At 41.8% G+C, this 26226-nt stretch overlaps 1 protein-coding gene across 1 annotated transcript in view; it reads right to left on the bottom strand.

Annotated features, from left to right (window-relative positions):
• ABCA12 (ATP binding cassette subfamily A member 12) overlaps positions 1 to 26226 on the bottom strand; it is a 507999-nt gene that overhangs the window by 474569 nt on the left and 7204 nt on the right. Inside the window, exon 2 of the mRNA XM_069225635.1 lies at positions 20622 to 20715. Within this exon, the coding sequence (XP_069081736.1) occupies positions 20622 to 20715 (94 nt within the window). The remainder of the gene's footprint in view (positions 1 to 20621; positions 20716 to 26226) is intronic.

The following is a 26226-nucleotide window of genomic DNA, read 5'->3' as shown; positions in this document are numbered from 1 at the left end:
GGAGCATGAGGGGCATAGTGCTCATGGGAGGAAGTGGCTGAACAAAATGGTGAAACTGGAGACAACTCTTGAAGAGAATGCCATGTATTTGGTTGTTTGGAGGCACTGCTTAATTTGAGCAGATAATTGCTGATAAGGCCCACCAGCACTCATTTTTGGGAACAGGTACTTATTTTTCCTCAACAGGCCTTGATCCAGAGCAAGAGAAAGACAAACACAAAAAGGGAAATAAAGCAGTAGGAGAAGGCTAGAAAAAGTGTGACAAGAGAGAGAAAGCAGCAACCTGCAAGAGTTAGATTATGAGCCAGAGAATGTCTGGTGGTGGATTAAAGAGAAAATAGGTGGAATCAAGACTCTACAGGCGTGGTATTTTGCACCCTGACCTTCAATAGTGCCGGTCACAAATTTCTTAGAAAAAGTTTGGGGTCTAGCACCTATTCTTCTAGAAATGAAACACTCTTTGGGGGGCTGACTGTGTCAAAGGGTATGGTGGAAAGGTTGGCAGACTTCATTATCGGGATAAGTTCAACGGTCTCCAAGGATAAGAAGAAGAGGGGCTGGGTAGAGAGAGGTGATTGTTGTTGGTTATAAGGAGACAGGGAGAGATTGAAGAGGAGGTTGGAGTTCCCAACCTAATTTTCAATCCTGGTCTCACCCCAAAGTTGGTTAATTTGTTTACAAGTCATCTGTGTAGTGTCAAAGGTGATGAAGAAGCATAAATATATCATATCCTTTCTTTTCCCTACCATGGTATATTTCTCTGCTCAGCTGGACAAAAGACTCAATCAGGGTTAGCTAGAATAAATGTTTCCATTAATAATCCTTGCTTCGATAGTAACCATGTAACCCATTATTTGAAGGTATTGGAGTAATATGTTTTGAGTGATCACAACACTCTCAGGCGGACTGGTATATAATTGCAGGCCTCCTGTTCTTTTTACTTCAACTACATTTGCCTTTCTCAATTTGTCTGAAGTCTTTGTTATACTTAGTAAGATTTAAGAATGGTTGTGAATGCTGCTGCTAATCCCTCTTTAAATTTAATCTGCATCCAATTCGATCAATTTGAAATAACCTCCTTTACATATTAGACAACCATGAGTCACTATAGAAATATTTGCAGTAGTACGTTTCATTACATTGGTGGATGTACCTTATACCCACAGTGGAGACATTAATCAAAAATAAGTATGAAGAAGCATAATCCTGAAATATTCAAGGCAACTATTGCAATAAGTTACCTAGCACAATCATATTAAGTTATTTATTTCCATGGATGGTTTGAATACTTATGCTTACTGCTCTTATTCCCAGGTCTACTGCAATTATGTGACAGGAGAGAGTCACATTAAGTGGCAGAGTTGAGTGAATTATGAGAAAAGAAAAGACAAATTATGCAGCATAATGCAGCACATTTTGCCACAGTATTACTTCATTATTTTATCATGTTTAACTTGGAAACACTGTCTGGGCTTTGGCTGCACTTCATTTGTGTCGGTTTAACCCCCGAATATAGCAATAGAAAGGAGATTGGTCCAGTTTTGCAAAGGCCTTCTACAGAGGGGCAAAATGTGATGCTGCATTTTTAGTAACTTTTGAACTGTTTGAGCTACAAACACATTTTATTTTTGGTAAAATCTGCAGATTATGAAGAAGATAATGGATCATGTGGCAAATGCGTCAAATCTAGAATTATGCAGAAATCACCATGGTCGCACAATCGCGTCATTCCACTGGCCCTCCTTATTGCTTATTTTTTAATAATGCCTTAATTGTGAAAAGAAGCTACATCCAGCACTTTATTGAAAATTACTGGTGTAAATAAATCAGCAGTGAACCTCTGTAGTCTGATATATACTATGACCTGCCTTAGAAGATAAGGTGCACCCTTGCTTTCCTCTTGAAATCTACTAGCTGCAAAATGTTTGGTGACTGAACAGGCATTCCTTGTCATTCATGCACCATGCACCTGCAACTCACATGTGGTCCATGCTAACTGCTTTCTGTTTCCAAATATAACGACGTACTAAATCTGTTAATTCGTAATTTTAAACAAAATTTGAGGAACTGACCAATCCTCCATTTCAGTGGAGTAATACCATGGCATTTTTTCCAAAACCAAAAATTCTATGACTTTGAGTATTCTTGCTTTATCGGTCAATGTACAATTCCTCTGTACTGTGATTGTATATAAAATTATAGATGGGTAACAGTGAGTAAGGGGGATGCTTTTTACCAAGGGATACTGAGTGATACCTTTTAGACTACCAGAGTGACGCTCAAGTAGTCTATGATGTCACTCAGAACCTCGAAGTGAACTGAAAACACCTCTATTATTCACGGTTTACAGGGATACTTTGATGTTATATATGGCAGAAGGGATTAACAGGGGATCCGTACATAACATGCCTCTCCCCTCTTCTGTCCCAAAAGTATGGCTACCCACCCTCATCACTTTCTGTGCCTTCTTTCCCTACTCCTAGATCCTCTTGTGGAAGCTGTGCTCTGCATTGGGGCACAGAGGCAGCACTGTGCTGACAGGTTATCTACGAACCCTGTCAGAGCAGCCTGGAATTAATTTATGGCTTATTAATTTTTGTTTCCCACTGGTGCTACATCAAAGTAGTGAATGACCACATTTAGGGGCATATTTATGAAAAGTGACGCTGCACCTAGTGCAGCACCACTTTTCTTGCGCCCCTTAGCGCCCACCTAACGCCACCATGGTAGCGCCGTATTTATAATACGGCGCACCATGGCGGTAGTTAGGGTGACTAGGGTCATAATGTTTTACGCTTGTCTGGCGCTTTGCAGGACTAACATAAAAAATGATGATGCTAATCCTGCAAAGCCCCCGGAGGCCCATAGTAATCAATGAGAGCCTCTTTTTAACGCCTGCACTCAGCAAGCATTAAAAAATGTTGATAAAAATGGCGCAAAGGAATCTTATAGATTCCTTTGCACCATTCCTTCGCCCCCCCCACCGCCAGAACACCCCCCTTGCATACATTATGTGGTGCAAGGGGTTACAAAGTGGCGCACTGCTTGCATTGCACTACTTTGTAAATATGGTGCAGCGTTTTTCCCCTTCCAACGCCACATTAGCGTAAAACAAATGACGCTAATGTGGCATTGGAATGGCGCAAGGGCTTCATAAATCTGCCCTTAGAATCTGTTATTCATGCTACCTGTGGTCACTGAGAGCCATATAGAACAAAGAAAGTATCAGTTTGTGACTATGTGCTTTGTGAACAAGACACTTTAATTCGCCTAGCTTTTAAAAGGTGCAGCATTGTTAAATAATGCATTTGGTGTAATAGTAAGCCATTATATACCTTTCTGCCACTATCTTTAGCTACAGTTCTATACCTGAATATGCTAAACAGAAAGTCAAAATCAAAGTGAATTAGTCTACAAAGTGTTTACACACACACATCGAAATGATACTATTCCAAATAATTATTAAATTGTTTTCTCAATAACACCTGCTAAATCACGAGTAAAACATGTTCTCAAAAAGAGAAATCATTGGCAAAAGTGTAAATCTAAAGAATACATTAGAAAGATTTAAGACTAACCATTATATATTTATGTATTTTGCAGATTTTCTCTCTCCAATCATTGAATCTGTTAATAACTTCGAGCCATAAATATTTTTTAAATGATGAGATGTTGAAATTCAAAACGTTTCGTTCTTTTGCCTAAGATTTTATACACTGTCTATTAGACTAAACATCCTTCCAAGGATTTGAACTCAAGTGATCAAAGTTTCTCAGATGCATAATTGTAATAGGTTAAAAAAAGGGAAAATGTGTGAATTTTAGAAACGTTTATCTTTTTTTAAAAGTTGATGGATGCGGTATCTGCAGGGGTGGGCGAAATATTCCATTCTGCCTGTGGAATTGGCAGAATGTGACGCTCTGGACAAAATCTGCCAATCACCATGTGATGGAATTTGTTTCTTGTGCGCAGCTCCAAAAGGTAAGTTGGTGAGCACAAGTGAGATTTTGCATTCCCAGAGTGATTTCTGGTCACTAGGAGGATATCCAATGAGATTTTTCCAACCCAAGTGTTTGAGGGCGGTTGCAGTCATTCGTAGTCAGAAGGCTGAAGCTTGGGTAGAAAATCTACTTGAGCGCCAGCAAAATCAACTCGAGTAGGTGCACTCTCTGTCGGACTATGTAATGCCTTTTGTGCTGATTTTTCAGCACAGAATGCTGTCCTCTTGATAAATCACAGTGTGAGCAGCGTGACTTACCTATTTCTGCGCACTGGCAGAACTCTGCGGAATCTCACAAAGTTTTTATGTAGCTCTGCAGAATTCTGCGGAGTCAAATTCCACAATTTCTGTCCACTCATAGTTACCAGGTAGCTATGAAAATTCTTCCTTTGCTGGCATGTGGTAGTCTATCCATTGTATTCTGATAACTGTGCCGGCATGGCTTTTTCAATGAAAGCCCTGAAGCTGGTAGTTTGGGAGCAATTTTAGTAAAAATGTTATATAATGCATGCTGCTGTGTCAGGAAGGCCCACATATTGTTTTTGTTTGAAAGAAACAATCCCCAAAGTAGGGCTTGTTCCTTCTAAACAAAAAAGAAATGTACCAGACCAAAGCTAGGAATGCATTTCTGAATATCAGTTGTGTGATAATGATCTCATCCACATTGTTTTTCCCTGACAGATTTTAGCAGGTTAAACCCGCTGAAACTGCAAAATTGTAAAATTGCAAAAATGTAAAAAATTGTTTACAGAAGCTGCACAGTATGCCACATGTTATGCTTCATTTAAAGGTAAGATGTTCAGAATAGGCTCTAGTTGGTGCACCTGGTAAATTTCCCAACCTCTGTGTTTTAGTATTTAATGGGTTCTGGAAATTCATCCAACTCAGTATCGGGCCCTTAGTGAGGAGGTTATAAAGATTACTCTTTCCAACGTTTATAATTTGAGGATTACTATGAGGAAGATTAACACCTTGGTAATGCAGTGACTAAAATGGTCTCCATTGCACCGAAGGCAGTCACTGTGAACAGTTCACCTGCATGCAGAACGGGTATAATGTGAAAGCTATGGTGTTCCTTATCGTTGCACACAGAACATGTAAAATCAAGGCATGAATGTCATCTAGGTGACATACAGCTCTCTGGAGCAGGTCCTTAATCCACAGGGATGAAGTATATGTGGTGGAGTGAGTGACTGAGAGTGTCCCTATCACGTTCTCTCACATGCCAACACCTTTCTTGTCATTATTTTTCGTGCCTTCTGCATTCACTCCCAAAGCTGACACTGATGCTTCTGTCATATGTGTTGTGTTGGGCAGCATGCAGCTGTTCCCGACACGTTAGCGCGAAGCGCGCGTAATGTAAAAATGACATGAACACCAATTTTGTGCTTGTGGCCGCGTGGTCAGCTGTGGCCCTGCACAGTGCATCAATGGTCCGGCGTACCTCTGTCGGACCGCGGTGCCGCTGCAGCAATGCCACCCGACCACGCCCTTTTATTTTTATATCTCCGGGCCAGAGGCCGCGGGGTAAACCAAACTCTTACAAACCAGGAGGGAGAAACCCGCCTCCAACATCTGGGGATCACCCAAGTCTCGCTCACTTGGGCAACCCCTCCTAATCCGATGTGTCGGCTATCGGTTACGTCACTGATCAGCGACACTACATTCCTCCAAAAATTTATAAACAATAAACAACACACATGGGTTGATAAAGATTCACACTTCGCAGAAATGGCCACGCAGACGAGTGGAGGGGCAAGGATTGTTACGTAAGTTATATTTGGTCACCTCGGATCGGTTCTGGGTCAAACCCATATCAGAAATGACGCTCGGCGGGTCACCCTGCGTCTGGCCTGGCAACTCGCCTCGGTGAACATTGGGTGAAGAATTGTAACCGTCCTCGTCAACGACGGCGAATCATCATCCTCGCCATGCAGCTCACCCCTGGGATCTTCGCCCATCGGACAGTACCTCTTGAAGAAAGATACATTGCAGGTGACAGTCTCACACAATGGCCTCCTTCTGTATCTGAGAGTATCGCTGTTCCATCTTGGCAAGCGACCGGCTGGCATATTCGACCGGGGACCACATCCCTTCCGTTTGCTCTTGGAGTAACACAGCACCCAACCCTTTTGGTCCTGCATCGACGGCGATCTTCGTGTTCCTTTTTGGGTCGAAGTACCTTAAGGTGGTCTTGCTGGACAGGGCCTCCTTGAGAGCTTCAAAAGCTGCTTGCTCCTCGGCTTCCCACTTCCAGGGTTCAGCGGCTTTTGTTAATCTTCGCAGGGGCTGGGAGAGATTAGACAGGTCTTTAATGAAACGGCCGCAATAATTGACCATGCCGAGGAAACTCTGGACCTCTGTGATGTTCGTGGGAGGAGACGCGTTCTTGATGTCCTCTACCTTGGCCGGATCTGGAGCAATGCCGTCTGCTGAGAAGGTGTAGCCGAAGAACCGTATCCTGTCTTTGAGGAATTCGCAATTACGGCGGTGTAAGGTGAGTCTAGAATCCTGGATGCACTGCAGGACACTTTGGAGGTGAGAGTGGTGTTCCGCAATGGTGGGTGCGTGGACGAGAATATCGTCACTGACGTTGATGGTTCCGGGTAGGTCCGCCAGCAGTTCCTGGATGACATTCTGGAACACTTCTGCGGCACTAGATATCCCAAAGTTTAGCCGTTTGTACCTCCTTAGCCCGACGTGCGTGGAGAAAGTTGTGATGTTTCTGGAGTCCTTTGCTAATACCAGCTGGTGGTACCCTGACCGGAGGTCAAGCTTTGAAAACCACTGAGATTCACTGAGCTCCCCTAAGATGTCATCAATGGTGGGGGTCAGATGTCTTTCTCTCTTGATGGCAGCATTAGGCAGGCGCATGTCCACACATATGCGGACCTCCCCTGGTTGCTTGGGTTTACAGGCTACCACAATGGGTGAGACCCACGGTGTGGGTCCTGAAACCTTTTCAATGATGCCTGCTTTTTCGAGGTGGTCCAGTTCTCTTTCTACCTGTGGTCGGAGGTGAAAAGCGACTCGTCGGTGCCGGAGGGCTACTGTCTGTACGGTCTCATCAATATGGAGTTTGATCTCGCGGGCTCGGAGGCAGCCAATCCCTTTGAAAATCCCCATATACTTTGCAAGCAGGTCCGTTATGGATTCATGATGGATGCTGAATGCAAACGTGACTATCTCCAGCTCTTCAGCAGCCTTGCAGGCCAGTAGCATATCTTGTCCTTCTTCGGTCACATAGACCTTTGCTGGGATGGACCGCGATCCGTTGGTGAGGGTGGTTCGGAACATGCCCTTCAGGGCCAGTGGGGTATTCGGTCCATATGCATAGACCTTTACACTTGCCTTCATTAGCGTTGGGCTTGGTGTCATCCGGCAGTGCTCTTCCGCCGCTAGGAGGTTAATGGACGCTCCTGTGTCCACTACTGCAATTGTCTCGTGTGTGCCCATTCGAATCTGGCACCTTGGCAATTTGGCCTGTCGAGAGTGGGTGTGTTTGACTGTAAAAAGGGCATGAACGACGTGTATCATGGTCTCATCATCGTCCATGTCACTTCCAGGCATTGACTTATTTGATGTTGTACTTTCGGTTACGACGTTGACGGACGCATTCCCAGTTCTGACTCTTCTGGATCTGCAGACTTTTGCGAAGTGATTTGTTTTCCCACAGCTGGAGCATGTCTTGCCTCTCGCTGGGCACTCCGAGGGTTTGTGTGGGAATCCCCCACAGTATCCACACTGCATGGTCTGGGTCTTGTTCGGCTGTTGTTTGAATCTGCTCGTGGGCACCATGATCGCATTGGCTGTCTCTTTCTTTATGGGTCGCTGTAAGGCTGCCTCCATGTGGGATGCGCAGGCCCTTGATAGTTCTTTTGTACGTCCCATTTGCAGGATGTCTGGCAAAGGCTTTCCAGATTCTTCTAGAATGCGTTCCCTGAGCTTTAAGGAAGCACATCCTTGGATGAGTCCCCTCACCTCCTCGGTCTCATCATTGAACCGGCAGGTGCTGGCTAACTCTCTCAGCCTCATATGGAATGCATCCAGTGATTCTTCAGTTTGTTGTCTGGCCTGCCTGAATATGAACCTCTCGTAGTCGATGTTGACCATTGGCTCAAAGTGACTGTTTAGTGCAGCTATTAGTGTTGTGTGCATTTTTTGGGCGTCTTCTATGAGGTTCTTGGATATTTTGTATATGTCTCTCCCTCCTATATGGATGAGCATGGCACGCTTCTGGTCATTTGCTACTTTGGTGGCTTCAAAGAAGAGTAGTACTCTTTCCAACCACTCCTTCCATCTAGGGGCTTGAGCAGAGGGGGCCCCTTCAATGATGAATGGCTCTACTGGGGGGATGGCAGACATGGTGGCTGGGTGGACCCGGGTGCTATTACCAAGTCAGACGGGCGTTGTTGTTTTTTTGTGACTTTTTTTTTTGTGTGCTGTGAGTGCAGGGCGTGGGGGGTTTACTGTACTCACATTTGATGTTTCTTCTCCAGGTGCAGTCTTGTGGGTGGGATCCTATGGTTAGAAATCAGGATCCCACTACAGTGAGCAAAGTCTGTAATCACTTTGGTTGCTTGGCTTGATCTGGGAGGTCAAGAGCTTGTGTTGAGGCAGGGAACCACAAAAACGGCACGGGCACCACGTGGAGTGCGGCCGCCGCTTTGATTTGCCTGGGTCCTTGAAATGATCGCCCCCGCCGCACGAGCACCGCACGATTAGCGGCCCCTGCGGGGCGATCTTGACCACGTCGAGCCGCCTCCCTCGTCGCCAGTGTTGTGTTGGGCGGCATGCAGCCGTTCCCAACACGTTAGCAAGAAGCGCGCGTACTGTAAAAATGACGCGGACACCAATTTTGTGCTTCAACGTCAGACCACGGTGCCGCTGCAGCAATGCCACCTGACCACGCCCTTTTATTTTTATATCCCCGGGCCGGAGGCCGCGCAGTAAACCAAACTCTTACAAACCAGGAGGGGGGAACCCGCCCCCAACATCCGGGGATCACCTAAGTCTCGCTCACTTGGGCAACCCCTCCAAATCCGATGTGTCCGCTGATCGGTTACGTCACCGATCAGCGACACTACAATATGTTGAAATTCCTGTAGTTGCTCTGAGCTCTACTGTCGTTGCTATAACTCCTGCTGTTGCCATATCCTGCAGTCTTGCTGCTGTCCCTTCCTGCAAGTCCTAGTGCTGTCGTTGTTTGCCAGTCCTTACTGCTGCTCCTCGTTTCACCGCATGTGGCTGCTGCTGCCGTTATCATATGCTATCACGTTTGTTGCCATCACCCTACATAGATCCTACTGCTTGCCATTCACATGCACATTTGTCAAGGAACTTAGCTCTCACAGTCTGGGGTCCTTACACACGTATACAGAAGCCTTAACTACTTGCGAAGTTAAGGGGGCAGGAGAGAGCCTACTTAGACCAACTTAAGACAATATATTCCACAGGGAAAAAACAAACAAGCATTTGATATGCAATAGGTTTTGCATTTGCTTGAGTTAGAGCTATTGGCATTGTAAATTCATAACCGGACTTTTCTTGCCACATACATCCAGTGGACCTGCATATAACTAAAGCACTTCCATTTACCTTTGTCCTCTATCTACAGCAAAAAATGAAAATGTTGCCATCTAGCATCCTAATTTACATCTTCGATGCTAAATCCAATATAATACCACTTTCACCACCCCACCATCAGAGTTGCTGGCTGGCTAACACAATCCCCCCAGAAAAGACACAAGACAGCCACAGAGGAGAAATAGACTAGAAGGGTCATGCAAACAGATAAAGGGGGTGATTCTTACCTTGGCGGGCGGCGGAGGCCGCTCGCCAAAGTACCCCCGCCAGAACACCGCACCGCGGTCATCAGACCGCTGCAGTGATTCTGGGTTTTCTGGCCGCCCGCCAGCCCAGTGGAAAACAACCTTCCCACGAGGACGCTGGCTCTGAATGGAGCCGGCGGAGTGGGAAGCTGCGACGGGTGCAGTTGCACCCGTCGTGAATTTCACTGTCTGCAATGCAGACAGTGAAATTCAAAGTGGGGCCCTCTTACGGGGGCCCCACGACACCCCATACCGCCATCCTGTTCCTGGCGGCAGAGCCGCCAGGAACAGGATGGCGGTATGGGGTGTCAGAATCCCCATGGCGGCGCATGGAGGATTCTTTTGGGCAGCGGAAAACCGGCGGGAGACCGCCGGTTTTCCTCTTCTGACTGCGGCCAAACCGCCGCGGTCAGAATGCCCTGCGGGGCACCGCCAGCCTGTTGGCGGTGCTCCCGCCAACCCTGGCCCCGGCGGTCCATGACCGCCGGGGTCAGAATGACCCCCAAAGTGTGTTCAAACAGTCATAGTGTACTAAGGATGTTACGTTGGCCTGAATCATGGTTAAAATTGCAATAAACTTTGCCATTAGACTGTAATGCGCAGACATCCCTTAGAGGACACTACAATGAAAATAGCATTTGTAAGAAACATGGTCCTGTGAACATATGGTTAGTCCCTAGTACGCATAACCACATGAAAAGAAAATGCCTGAAAGTATTGCAGTGTAACCATATATTTAGCCCTTAGAGGGCATAGTGCCTTACAGATTCTAAGGGCTAGCAAGCCTATTGCAGTACTAAGGCTCTTAGAACACAAACTGCTTCAAACTGAAAACAAAAGTTCCAGCCATGAGAGTGCTTAAAAAGGAACTGAATGGTGGGAGGGGTTATTATTTTGGGCTCCCCATTAACCTAGTGTGCAAACCCAGAGGTGCCCTAAACAGAAAGAGTGTGTCATGCTGGACGTTTTGGCGGTGGTCACAATGTCCTAGGACCTCCACAGGCTAAACTGTTTTAAAAAAGAACACTTGCAAAGCATCATGGCGCTGCGTTTCCAGAGTGCAGTGAATATTGTAGTATCAGTTGTGCTGGGAGAACCGTGTTGTGGATATCTGTGTTTTTTAGTAAAGCATGAATCAATTATAGGTGTTTTTGGGAGAGCTGTGGAGCGTGAAGGGGAGAGCCAAAAGAAATGACAGATTAGCTAACAATGTGAACAATGCGACCAGTGCTTCATTACCGCCGATGAAGTTTGTCCTGTTGGTGCCGTGAGGGTCATGGCTGCCATGGAGCACGAAGGGAAGAGACAAAGAGAAAAAATAGTTCACCCACGCTGAAGTATTCCAGCAACTGTGCAATTATCCATGTAATAGGGTCAGTCTGCAAGGCGGTAACAAAACCGCCCCAAGGCAGGTCAAACCTACAGCAATTACCAATGACATCAAGGGATTTTTGAAAGGCAAGCCCAGAAACAAGTGAAAGTGATGGGCGTAAGGTGGGCATCGTTAAAAGCCCACAATACTTACAACAGGTCACAGTGCTTGCGCAATCAACCTAAAAATGGTCCCACCATTCCAATAAATGAGCCCACAAACAGCCAAAAACCAGCCTGTTCACTGATCTGTGAGAACACCCCTTCTGGCGCACCCAGATTGTGCTACAGGCCAGAGATGTTTTAACACATATGCAAAGTGCGCTCTGGTCCAGGCCCCCCAGCCTTTCAGGAGTCCCCTGATAGTGCCAGCTCTGTTCCACAGAGAGTCTTGCCCTGATGAGCACAAATGATTCTTAAACAGATTGTTTTAAATACCGTTTTCCTTTCATATATTTTTTATGTGGGTGATGTGAGGGAGACTATTACAAACATTTTGCAGAGGAATGTTGTGTTTATTTCATGCAAGATCCATAAAAAGTTTCTTTGAGCTCAAAACAGGACCCCACATATGGGAAATGTGTCGGTGTCACTGATCATATACAGTAACATTAGTGAGCTGCTGCTGTGGTACAATATTGAAAACACATGTCACTGTCCCTGAATATTAGATGTAAACACATGTAGAATTTGGCCCAGTGTCTTGACAGCCTGCGGTCTCAGATGTGGATTTACAACTGATGAAATTGTTCAGAGATGTAGCTGTTCATGCATATGTTGACGTGTTTAGTATAATCCATTACTTATAATCTAACCATAGAGATGCATTTTCAGACATATGTGACAACATCTGAAAGGGTCTTCTGAACAAAGTTTCAAACCAGAAGCAGGAGCCAAAGTTGAAGGCAAGGCTCAGTGATGACAAGACAACCAAAGTGATGACTCAAGATGTAATGAAATTCTAAAAATCACATGCACAGGCACTCCTCACCTGTACAGACAGAAACTAACCAACCCAGCATAGAACTGCTTGACCTTTAAATGTCATAATGACATCACTGCGTCTTTGTCAGTAAATGAAAAACTAATGTTATTGTTTCTTCACAATTCTCTGAACCTCTCAGCCTGAATGGGCAAAACGCACCCATTTAAAGTGGTTTACAAGCCGGATAAACCTGAGAATTTTTTTAGCTTTTACCGCAAAAGCCAGACACACCCCATCAATCAATAGCCCAGCTGTCACCAGGAAATTCTGAAAACAGGGGCGGCTCTAAGCCCAAAGACATACACTATTTATAGTGGCAGGACGATTACACTCCATTTCTGTTGAAAATTGGTTTTCAAAGCCTATTGACCTGCAAAGTGATGAGCATACTTTTGAGCTGCGTACAGATGAGAAACAATACCGCACACGTCACTTGTTTAAGGCAGACTCAGACTGGGCATATCGCTATTACTTATTGAGAGGTTCCTCCAAAAGACAGTTTGGACATAAGGCTTTATCACCTCATGTCATGCACTGTACTTGGCTGGGTGCTTCATCATGCTGAGGAGGAGCAATTGCAATGCATTTCTGGTCTGATTTGTTAACAATTAGCAGTGAGGGAGTATCACAAAACGTGGTGTAAACTGGTGCAAAGTGTTGAATTGGGATTTCCTCTCAAAGTTCAAAATGTGTTTTGTGTTGGAAAGTAGCCACAGGTCAAAATGCATTGTGCTGCTTTACATCAAGGTGGCATCCTGAGTGTGGTGCAAGAGACTTCCCATGCAACCACACACAGATTGTTGACGGAAACCCCTATCTGCTAAACCTGGTAAGCATGACATCATAAAATTATGCGTCCTCGAGGCAGGAGTAGAGCTAAAGAAAGGTTTTCCTTTCCCCAATCTTTTCCAACATTATGTGTGTGTTGTACTGTACAGCACACATACAAAGTTGGAAAATGTTTTAACTATGTTTAAAAAAAATATTTTACCATGGAAAGATACCCTTCCAGTACAAAACTTATGCTAGACATTACTCTTATAAATGTTTCTTAACTGTACAAACGTTCTCATCTATTTGATTGCTTTTTGCCCTGGCGTCATTTAATGGGTGCGTTTCTCTTGCTGTTTGTGTTTATGTCTTTCACATATGCAATCACCCACTGTACATTTTCTTATGTATTTTGCCAACGCGCTGGCATAATTTGTTGTAGAACTACTAGAAGATAAATATATATTAACCCAGAGAATGTGCTTCACTTTTGCTTTTCTAACTGCTGGATGTGTGCAGTACATTTAAAAGTTATTATATTTTATTTTGTGTTACACAAATGACATTTGAAAGCCTTTCCTTTCACCCTATCCGTACACCAGCAGGACCTTTGAATAATTCACTTTACTTTTCTTTCTTGGACTGCCAAGAGAGAGGCGTTTGTGAACACCAATTCCCATGTTACAAAATAAACAGCAATTACCAGAAGATATAGCCCGACCTTTTATCTCTATCTTTGACGTCCAGCAAATGTGGCAAGATAAAAACAGAATTTAAAGGCAATTGTTTTTAGCCCACCAAGTCACTATAGACAGAGGCCTGCCTTAAGCAAATAAGAACTGACCCTGCTCCGCCCAGTAACAGTCCTTCCTGAACTACCAGGAGAGGCCCTCTCTCAGAGGTAACTCAAGCAGCCCCAAACAGGTATAAGCCTAATTAGTCCTAGTCAGTGAGGTACAGCTGGAGTCCTGTAGCACACTGAGCAAGGAACCCACATCTGGGCATTTACGCCTCACTTAAGGCATCAAGTGCAACAAATTAAAAGGTGATGGGTGGAAGGCTTAAATAAATCGCAGTGACTGGTGATCACTTAGGCCGCATTCTACCCAATCATGTTTTGTCTGCAATGCCACTCTAGGCAGAGGATTGCCTTATTGTCATGATTCCTGAAAAGATTTGGAGAGCAACTGGCAAGAAGAAATGTTCAGACATGTGGAGACCGGATCATGAATGTGTGGGACTGAGATGCAGGAGCTGAGTCTTCCGGGTGAAACATAGGAAGACGGCCAATCAGGTTCAATAGAAGGACTGATTCCTGGGTAATTTAAGCAGCATAAAGGTTGGAACAAGTTATCTTGCAACTGGTTAGTTGTATGGCTCCCGTTCTCTCAATTTGTTCACCACTTGGCATTTCTCTGCGCTGTTATTTGCTCCTCCCTTTTCCTCATGTTTCCCTATCCTTGAGATTTGTGTACATATAGATCTCTTCCCCCCCAACCACCCCTGGAACTGTATTACAGCTTGATTTTTCAGTGTCTTTTGGTGTTCCTAAACTTGGGGAATGTCTCCAGGTTTTTCCTGAGCTTATTACCCACCTCGTCTACAGAGCATCATTGAGTATCTAAGTAGGTCAAAACTGGCCTCAGAATGGACCTTACCTGGCAGTTCATCAATTACAAAAAACACAAAAGGACCCCTTTTGTCATAGGTCATTAGATTTCATATAAAAGGTGAAGCCAATAAGCATCACCTCTGTGTGCAGTGGCTGGACCACAAAAGTAACTTTTTGCCACTGAACCTGGACAAAGAGATTGAGAGGGCTACCCTTGATGCTAAAGGATAGGGAACTCATTGGAGTGTTTGTCCATTCTTAGGGCACACTAACTCCTTTTCTAGGGAGCACCATGTTTGCAGTTCAGAGGCTCTGTTTGGGTTCTGACTCTTAAAATCTGCAAAAAGTGGAAAAAGGAAGGTGGACCTCCGGGTCTAACAAAAAATGTCTGGGGTGAAACAGTTGCACAAATTGTCAGTAAATGTCATAATTACAATGGTTAAGAGGAAGAATAGATGGTAGGGGTGCAGCAGATGAGAGTGAGGCAAAGAGACATGATTATTTGATTCTTCTGCTCTGCTCCCCATCCTGGAAGTGCTCAAAGAGAAAGGGGGTTTGGAAAAGAGAAAGGCCATGAAGGAAAATACAGGGGTATAGATAGGAGCAACACTCCCTCAACTGGTGTCTGCCCTACCTTACAGATCAAGCATGGTAAAGCGAGAGCACTGATACAGAGTTTCAGTGCCCTCAGTGAGAATGTGGTGGAGCATTGGGTAGGTCAACAGCGTTTTATCCTTGTACAAGTGACAAGTAAATAGCTCTCTGCAATGGAAGCTCACCAGTCAAATCCAAATATCTTAGACTCTGGAAGGAAGACCTTACTAGAAAAACATAGACACTGGTCTTTTGTTTTGGCCCTATAGCAATGACCTCACTACCCACAGACACACTCATAAAGATGCACAATTTTGTGCTGCACAACTAACGGCATGCTCAGATGTTGTAAACTCAAAATAAGGCACCACTGGGCATAATTGTCACCCCCAGAATATCAACCAGCCTTCCTACCTGTCATCCACAGAAGAAATATCAGTGTCTTATGCAGCCATTTGGCTTTCACCAACCAAGCCTCAGGAAACCTCCCCCAGCAGCAATAATTTGATAACCACTACATCCCATGGGTTATTTCACCCTTTAGTAAGCACAAACTAGATCTAGGCAAAACATTGCCAGTCATATAAACTTCATCATGTTACATCAAAAAACTCAGAGATGTGAAAGTGAAAAGGTACACTGTCCCGTAGTTGTGGGTCTACCTGGACATGAAGAACACAGAATTGGATGTCTTTATCATAGACTGACTTGACCTGAAATTGGATGTATTTAAATTGGCTATCTCTCAGCGTCTCTAAAGGCGACATTCTCCATCATGACACAGGAGATCCACATTCATTTTCAGTAGACTGGCTTCACTACTAGCTCTCTCTCAAAACATCTGCAACTTGTGTGTTGTTCTTGAGTCCAATGTCTCAATGACACCTCAAGTAAACAATGTCACTAAAAATATACTTTACTACCTAAGTACCCTGTGACAGATTCTGACTCTACTACGGACAACCTCAGAGGTTCGCTTTTGTCTTGGCAGACGTGATCTCAGAGTAGTCTCTTGTAATGGTATTTATATTTGCTTCACTACTAAAACTATTTTTCAATTATAGAGAGTCAAAAATATACTTCTCGTTCCATGATCGGATTGAAATACACTGATAACATTCCCTCCTCTCTAATGACACCGCATTGGATCTGAGTAAAGCAAAGGACTGAATGCATAACCGCAAGTCTTGTATATAAGGGTTTTCATGCAAGTCACACCCTCTCGTACTGATCTCCTCCTGCCTTCCCATCTGACCACAAACCAAAGGTCAGTTATTCAAAACCAAAGCCATCATGCTGATTACTCAGCAATATACCAAAGATCTGGAGGCAGAGCATTAAACCCCTAATTTCTTTCCCTTGGTTTTTTTCCCCTCCATTCAGAAGACAACTTCCTTAAGTGGGGGACATTATATAGCAAAACACATCTTTCAATAAACCCTTGCCTTTCTTCTAGGGCTCTACTTTGCCTCTGTTGCTCACGTTCCACCTTGCTCCTGGAACATCAAATAACACGCATTGAAGTAACCATGAATTGCACACAAGAAATGTTTCATAGACACCTCAATTAAAATGGACATTGTAAGAATGGTGTATTAATGGTGAAGAAAGGAAAATACATCAAAGGTTACTGTGAACATATTGAACTATTGGATAAAATAGTGTAAAGTTGGGGAAGTTCACTTCCACCACTGTTTAGATTTTTAAACCTTCGATAACTTGACAAACTTTACAAAGTTCAAAATGTGTCACATTCTTGCAATTTTTCCAGTAGACGCTTATTTCTATATTCTGGTGATTTTTCATGGTAATAAGAGACAGGTGACGACAAAAGACTAAGCCATGCCACAATTATGTAGGATGAAACTTTCTCAACAACACATTTCAAACACTTGAATCGTAAGGAATCCTTAACAATGATTAGGATCCGATGCAGTGACATTATGTGTGGTAGCAATTTCTTGGATGCTAGAAGGTAGAATTATGTAGAAGGGCACATGAGAAAGGTCACATGATTATGTCTTGAGGAAAAAAACATATTCTTGGCTTCTTTCTTTATTTTGTATGTGCTGTGTAGACGCCTCACGCAATTTCACAATAGATTCAGGAACAGAGCTTGCAGCAGAAGGCTATTTCTCTGGCGTTCATGAGCAGCACTGAGCTGCAAACTTATTTATGATAATTATCCTGGAGACTAATTAGGAGAAAAGGCATGCATTGAGTATTGTATTGTAATAGGTCTTTAGCTTACTGGGCTAAAATTGAATGGTGGTGAAAGGTATAATTTTACTTTACTAGACTAAAATTTAATTTTGGTCAAATGTTAAATTTAATGAACAAATGCGTGAATCAAGTATTAACAATTACTAGACCTTGGTGAATTTGTTGGGTGAAATCGGAAGAATAAATTGTGGAGTGAACACAGTTGATTGTGGCAAGTGCCTGACATGACAAAGATTAAAGAAAACCACTGTTGCTCTCTCAATACGTTTAAAAAAAAAAACATGTTGCTTCTTTGGATTAGTTTCACAAAACACAGAGAGTCTCGGTCAAAAAGCTATATGTACGAGTTGGGCTGGCTTACATGAGCAAATATTTGTATGGGTGCAAAATGAAGTTTGAATTCACAGAAGTCAGTTTTGAACCCGTGTATGTAAGTCTCTTGGTAGGGCGGGGGAGAGTGGCCAACTAAGGGTGGAAATGACATTAAAGTTTAAAGACACTCAAACGAACACAGTAGTGTTTATTCACAAATCTGTTTGAAGCCCCTTCTCTCCCTCAGAATTGGCTGGAGATTCACTGTCAAGGGCATGAGTAAATTCCTTTTGACTATAGAAAAGGAAATACGTCCCAATGTTGGTGGGTGTGTAGAGGTTTATTACAGTGGAGAATATAATAGAGTAACCAAGTGCATTTTTTCTTAACACATTTCCACTTGCTCAGACGAAATTAAGAAAACGTGAAAAAAATTTAAATTTCTAACAATTCGGAAATCTGGAGCCCACCCAAGGACCGAAAATTGTGGAGCAGATTTCATGCTGTGTTTTTTTTTTTATTTACAACTGGGCCTAAACATTCTCTCTTCCCTAGTATGGTCAGTAGACCATGGGCCATTATTGTGACTTTGAGTTTCTGCTTAATGTTGGGAGCATCTAAAAGCAGACAGTGCTGTTATAGAAAAATAAAAATCCACGGATTCTAATGGTTTGATAATAGCTGCCTGAATTTTGCTAACCGAAACTGCATAAAATTTACTGTAAACGTTCATAATTTGAAGCAGATTTTGAAGCTCTTAAAGAAATTAGTTTGCTCAAGACAGAAAGCCTGATTAGGACTATTGCATACAATTTATTGAGGCATCCTGATGATGCAGAAAAGGCTAGTACACAATTTTCTTAATACAGAGTAAAGAATGTGTTCCATAATGTAAATACTTCTTTTAGCAGAGTAGCAGAAAATGAAAAGTGATCTAAGGTACAGCTTTAGGTATGCCTTGGAGCTCAGCTCAGGTATGTGTTGCTGATTGTTTCAAAAATATATCCTCTTAAACAAATCTAGTCGAGGATTGCTTTTCACTAGTTCTATATTTTGGACGAATGAAACTTTTGAGAGTCTTCCAGAACTCTTAGGGTTACCTTCGATGCAGCTAGTAAAGTTCATGACAATGGGCAAAGATGTTTCCTTTTCTAGTTGCAGTGGTATGGCATTAAAATAACTTTTTATTGCAGATTGAACCCTGTGATACAGAAACGTCTTTCCTTGAGCTCCTGGTAAAAAAGAAGGGTTTTGTCACAATCAAGAAACCTCTGAATGTATTCAGTTCGAGATGATCCGGTTTCACACCACGCCAGTGAGGCAATTATTGAAATTAGTGCATGTTCACATGTGACAAGTGTAATCACCTGTTTATCATTTGGAAGTGAAAACATGAGTTGCTGTTCTTGGAAATATTTGGTTTTAATACCTACTATTAAATCAATTCTTTGTCAGTAACATTTCTAACAGAAGCATGTAGGTTTCCTGATTTCGTGAAGCTTCTTCACCTTTTTTAGACATGAATATATAGCTCCAAAATAGTAAACTGACCTCAACCTGCAAAATCTACCATCTCTCCTTTCTTTCTTTTGATTTACTTAGCACCTACCAAGCTGTGTCCAAGATTTCCAGAATATGTGCTCCTCTCTCTCCTTCTTTGCCCTCCCCCAAATTACCGATAGTGATAAACAGCAGGTCTTGAGAGAGCCTTTTTTTAAATATTCTTTTTACCAAGACTTCACAAAAATGTATTTCAGGTGTATTCCTATTAGTACACAGTTTTATACCTCAACTAACAGAATACTATTGATGATTTAATGCCATGCCATGTTAAAGTGTAGAGTTTGTCTCAAATGTTAATACTTTGCAAGATCCACCTGCATTTGCTTAGTTGTAAGTTTGTAAGTAGGAAGTCTGGATTTTAGTTCAGTTGTTTGCCTGAGGATCCGATTATTTGTATTCCAATACTTAAATCCCCATATAAACTTCCAGTTTTGAAGCCTTTCTTAAAACTGCATGTATACGTGACTTATACAATTCATTATAGATTGTGAAAGGTTGAAGATGTCATTGATTACATTTAACAGTTTTCATATTCAAACAGACAGACCTGTGAGATATTGCATGCAGTATATCAGAAACGTTCTGGTATATCCAACTTTGTAGGGATTTAAGGACTTAGATCTCCAGCAAAAGAGTGGACATGTAATATGGTGTTAAGCTCACTTTCTAACATTGCACACAGGGGGTTGTAAATAGAAATTTACAGGTGCCTGCATTGTGGGGCTGCTGTTGAACATAGGTGTTCGAATAGGTGAAAACAAGGTATCCCATCCCTCAAGGAGATCCCCAGAAAACTTTAAAATCAGCAGATCATTACATATCACAGCTTGATCATTACTTTCGAGTACAGACCTTCCAGAGAGTCAATTTCAGTTTTATAAGCCAGTTGTGATTCCAGAAACCAGACAGATTAATTTATCAACTGCCATCTCCTGTTTTGCTGCAGATGTCTAGTTAGTCTATTTCTGTATGTGTTCAATAATATACACAGGCAAGTATAACTGCACTCTACAATCCTATTGTTGCACATCTAATGTAGCACTGCATAAGATGTGTAAGTCATTGTGATGTACTGTGTGATATATCATGTCAAGAGCTATGAATTCATGATATTTTACTTTCAATCACATATTGGATCGCAATAAGCCACTAAACCATATTAAGACACATTTATATAATTCCATCAGATTTCTTTCCTTACTGTGTTTAATAATTGACGAGAACATTAGTACTAGGCTCAGGTCACAAATAGATAATCACAGCAATGTATTTAGCCTAAATTAGTACTTTTGAAATCATCCTGACACAATAAAATGATCGGTAATTAAAACAAAGTAAAAGTGAACCATAATTACTTACAGTTTTGTACAAGTTCCGGAGGGAATTTAGATCTGGTAATAGCCAAAATAATGAAAATGACTATTGGCCAGATTATCAGAACACATGACCAGACCTGCAAACCAAAAGGAAATATTGATCATATATTATCACACACAAGAAAAACGTAACTGGAACATTTGGTAGTATTTTAGTAGTAGCTACACATAATCCTGTGGCATTATTAAATTGTTCCACACAGGATTATCTTTTAATTCACTTCAACAGTTGTAATGTGAACAAAAAATGCAGGGATGTCTGCACTCTGAAAGACACAGGGTTGGGCAAACCAACTGCACTACCCCACATCACTATCACAGTATGAGAGGCACTCACATGGTCCATTAGATCTGGAGAACAATTTGGCTATCCAGAGAGCTGAGCTCATCAAGAAAGTCAACAATTTAGCAACAGTAACAGTAACTATCCAGATCTACTGGGATGGAAGCCATACCTCCTCCGAGTGGTCATTATCTTAGGAAGATAGCTCATATCATTTGAATATCACTTAAAGTCTCTGACCACTCTCATGACCAGCAGCTGCCCATTGATTCAAACTATTACATTTATGGAACACATTCACAATTTGCTTTCACATTCTATCAGCTGCAATCCCCTAAAAGCATTACCATTATTCAACAGTATAGGGTTGATTCCTAAACAAAGTTGCAAATCAACATCAGTGGTCCATGAACTTGCATGATCTACAAAGTTCAAAAAATCATAAATAGTTCAAGAGGTCTGCCTGAAAAACTTCAACAGTTGTAGGTTTCCAGTTGTTCCGTGAAAAACTGTTGCATATTTCATTTTGCATGAGAAAATATACATGCCTATTGTTAAACACAGTATATATGCCAGTGTTGAGGGATGTCATCATTGTCATCTGTGTATGGGCATAAGAAATGTCCGATAATGAGAAGTACAAAGTGATAGGAATATCTATGTGAGAGATTATGTTGTTTCGCTGTGAGTGAACAAATGTGTCGAACCGTAATGATGCAGAGTAATATTTGTTAAGGTCACACTATACTATCATTTATCTTAAAAAACAGCCAAAATGGTATTAGACAAACAAAGTTTAACCCCCCCTATTTTAAAATGCTCAGTTTTAAGTGAAGAACTTCTTATCTCTAAATGGAATTCCTCAGAGGAGGAGAGTGCAACAGAGAAGGAAATGGCATTTTGATTTGATTTTTGTTGAATGCAAGTCAAAATCCAATGCAATTTGAAAATGTGTTTGAACCCCAAAAAAGTGTAACCAGCTGTTTAATGGTTAAATCTATGTTTGATCTCTAGATATGGTGCTCAAGTGCCATTGATCAGAAAAAGAAAAGCCAAGTCAATACACATTTTCAAATTAGATTCAGGCAGTGGATTATAATTAGGATATTGTTTTCAAATCACTTACAAAAGAACAAGTATATATGAAATGTTTTGAAATATGTTGAGTCATAGCTGAAATCTGACTATAGGAAATCAAGATTGGAGAATGAAACCTAAGGGTGTCTATAAACAAAGGCAATGTATCAATGTACCAGAAATAGGGACTCCAACATTTTTCTTTAATGAGGATCTACTCTGATCAAGGAAATCAACCCCAAAATAAAAACTAATAATAATAATAATGCTGCAAAGATAACAACTTCTAGCAAGATAATACTAGTCACCACCCTGTGCAAGAGTAACCGTAGTGACTATCCTAGAACATGAATCAGCATTTCCAACAGTAATGTCATAAATATTTTGTATAAATAGGAAATTCTTTCACATGGGCAATCAGGTAACGGCCACACAAGTAAATGCCTTCTGTTGCCAAGGAAGCTCTGTTAGAAGCAGTCTGTATAACTTAGAGAAATTATCATTCAACCATAAACTTGAAATACATTTTGGAACACCATTATTTTGTCTCCAAAATCATCTTTTCTGTTTTTTAAAAATACACACATTTTGGTGGCACATACAAAGGTTTTATTTAGGGAAAGTAAACTCAACTCTTCCAATTGGAAGTGTATCATTTGCCGAAAACAAACACAATTTTTGCCTCACAGCACAAGCTTTAATTTTTTAGTAAGTACATGATTGGCCTTCAAAATCAACTTGTCATTTTCATTAAGTATGTATTTATACAACTTCTTCAAATCACCTCACAAACCCATGCATTACCATCACATGCCAGGGCTGGTCATCATAATTCCAAAGTTGTCCACAGTATCCCAAGAATGGCCAGCATTTTGCCTCCAGGGGCACTGCAGTGCCAGAACACTATAATAGCAATAATGACTACCATTATATCAGGCCAACAAGTGTCCCAGGGCTCGACACCAAAGAGCCGAGGATTCCTGGTTGGCCACAATCAAGCTGAAAAGATGACCACAGTATGCCAAAGGCTGGCCACCATTGTTCCACAGGACTACCAGTGTCTCAGGGGTGACCACAATTAGGCCTAGGGGTAGTCCAGTCATGTCACAAGTGGTCACAATCATGCCATGGAGAGCCACACAATTTTCAGAATGGAAATCGTTATGCTTGGGGTTGCCACTGCGATGTCTAAGGATGCTATCAATATGCCGCAAATGAATACAATCAGATGAAGGATCCACACAATGGGCCATATTTACTAACATTTTGCTTTGTGGTTGCACCACTTTTGTGGTGTATCCATGACACAAAATGCTAATAGATATTTACAATGCCATGCAAGGAGTGATTTGCGCTGCCTTGCCTGGCTTTGATAAGAGAATGTAACGCAATGCACTTGGGGAGGCATTCCGTGGGTGGAACATGGGCATTCCTATGCTTCCATTAATGGATTTCACGCAATCCCAGATACTTTCTATGTGTGCTGCAGTTTGCAGTTAGAAAGAGGCAAATGACTCTTTGATTGTTTTTGTGCAGGATTGTTGGCCCATCCTGCACATAAACAATTTTCCGTGCAATGCAGGCACCCTTTGCACTATGGTAAAATTGCACTGTGTCAACTTTTGAAATTGAAAAGTGTTACTTACTTGTAAACTGTTTTACCATCAAACTCCAAACAAAGTACATTGGATACATATGCTTGACACATACTTTCAACTGTACTTTCCTGCAACTGAGATCCCTTGGTTCTACTAATAAAGTAACAAAATATATTTTTGCTATACCAAAGCAATTGGCCTGGAGTTAGTCATTGAGTGTGTGCCTCGTTTTTTGACTGTGTGTGTTCAACAAATGCTTTGCACTACCTTCAGATAAGCCTAATTGCTCGACCACACTACCACAAAAATCTCAAGGATAGCAAAACATGAGAAAAAGGGAGGAACTCTTAACAGTGCAGAGAAATGCCAAGTGGTGAACAAATTGAGAGAGCGAGAGCCATACAACTAACCAGTTGCAAGAAAGATAACTTGTTCCAACCTTTGTGCTGCTTAAATTACCCAGGAGTCAGTCCTTCTATTGACCTGATTGGCAGTCTTCCTATGTTTCACCTGGAAGACTCAGCTCCTGCATCTCAGTCCCATACATTCATGATCCGGTCTCCACATGTCTGAACATTTCTTCTTGCCAGTTGCTCTCCAAATCTTTTCAGGAATCATGACAATAAGGCGCTAAAAGATGCATTTTTAAGTTGTGAGTTCAGAGACCCTAAACTCCATATTTCTATCTGCTCTCAAGGGGAATCTACGCTTTAAGGATATTTAAAGGCAGCCTCCATGTTAACCTATGTGAGAAATAGGCCTTGCACAGTGAAAAACGAATTTGGTAGAATTTCACTGTTAGGACATATAAAACACACTAGTATATGTCCTACCTTAAACATACACGGCACCCTGCCCCTGGGGATACCTAGAGCCTACCTTAGGGGGGACTGACATGTAGGAAAAGGGAAAGTTTAGGCCTGGCAAGCGGGTACACTTGCCAAGTCGAATTGCCAGTTTAAAACTGCACACACAGACACTGCTGTGGCAGGTCTGGCCCATATTTATATGGCTATTAATGTGGGTGGCAGAACCAGTGCTGTAGGCCCACTAGCAGCATTTGATTTACAGGCCCTGGGCACTTCCAGTGCACTTTACTAGGGACTTACCAGTAAATCAAATATGCCAACCATTGATAAACCAATCAACAGAACAATTACAATAGGGAGCACTTGCACTTTAGCACTGATTAGCAGTGGTAAAGTGCGCAGAGACAACAAACCAGCAAAAACAGGCCTGAAAAAAAGGAGGAAGAAGGCCAAAAGTTTGGGGATAACCCTGCAAAAATTACCATTCCCAACACTTTCCAAACGTATTGTCCCATGAGGAGGAGAGGGTGGGATAAGCTTCAATGGGGCAATATTTTTATAAACAATATCTAGGACACAATATTTTTGCCAGACGATATTTAGTCTAAAATATTTTGATTATATACCTAGCAATAGTCTATACTTATCTTGAGATTGAATAATCAATATTTGCATAACCACAGCAAGGTTTCAAGGACTGAGATGCTTTTTAGGTGGGGTATGAAAATACCTAACAGGTGAAAAATAAATGTATGGTAAGATGAGTTGTGGCAAAAAATATATCCCAATTCGTGCTCCGCTGGAGTTTTGGGAGGTTAATTTGGAAAATATGATCAGTGATATCATTGGCCAGTACTTTATTTACTCATATTTTTATCAGATGTTATTGTAGGTTTTGCATAAGTATGGAACTTTTTTTAAATGTAGTATGTATGCGTGTGTCATTTGTATTGGTGGAACCCTGGCATAAAGCAGCAGTGTGCTTTTATGTGTCAAAGTGAAGGATGCGGTAAGGGAGTTATTGGACAGAATCTGATTCTGGTGACATAATTGAGGATGTTACTGCATCATAATGTAATGTTTTTTAAAGAGGTGTGTCATTAGCTCTTTCCTAAACGAGAGCAGGGATGGGGCAGTTCTGATGTATCTAGGGAAATGGCTCCAGATCCTAGGTGCATTTTCCGGACATTCACAGACATATTGCACATCTCCTCGTGGCTAACTAATAATATGTCCACTACTAGCTGACAGACTGATAACAGCTATCTACACTGTGGTAATTCAGTAAGGGTCTGGATTAGTATTGGGCTAAGAATAACTATTTAATGCAATATTGAATGTGTTAGTTCGGGGTGGTGTTTAAATAGCTAGCACTACTTTGCAATATTCTGTGGTGCTTTGATCAATACCCTTTTAATGTATGATTTGTTTTAATTATGTTTGATGGTACTTACGTATATTGCCGAATAAACTATGTATGAGAATGATTAAAATGATAGTAAATATATGAAATTAATTAAGGTTGGGCCTTGTATAGGTTAAGTTAAGTACAGATAGTTCATTTAATTGGTTATGATTAGTATTTTTGTCAGTTTATGGAACAACTATGTAATTTAAATAAATGGATACAAAGGTAATTGGTGTTAGGTTAAACTGAACAAGTAATTTAACTTAATTCAAATAACATTAATTAAGGTTTATGAGAGGATTAGTATTTGAGTTAGGCTAAGTATTATTAATGCGCCAATTATTAGTAACAGATTCTTCTCAATACCTGATGGTGATTCTTAGAAAGGTAAGAACAATTACTACAATTTTTTT

Source organism: Pleurodeles waltl, chromosome 3_1 (assembly GCF_031143425.1).
Source record: "Pleurodeles waltl isolate 20211129_DDA chromosome 3_1, aPleWal1.hap1.20221129, whole genome shotgun sequence".
Taxonomy (NCBI): Eukaryota; Metazoa; Chordata; class Amphibia; order Caudata; family Salamandridae; genus Pleurodeles; species Pleurodeles waltl.
The sequence above is the reverse complement of the archived record's forward strand: the minus strand, read 5'-3'. Positions and strand labels throughout refer to the sequence as shown.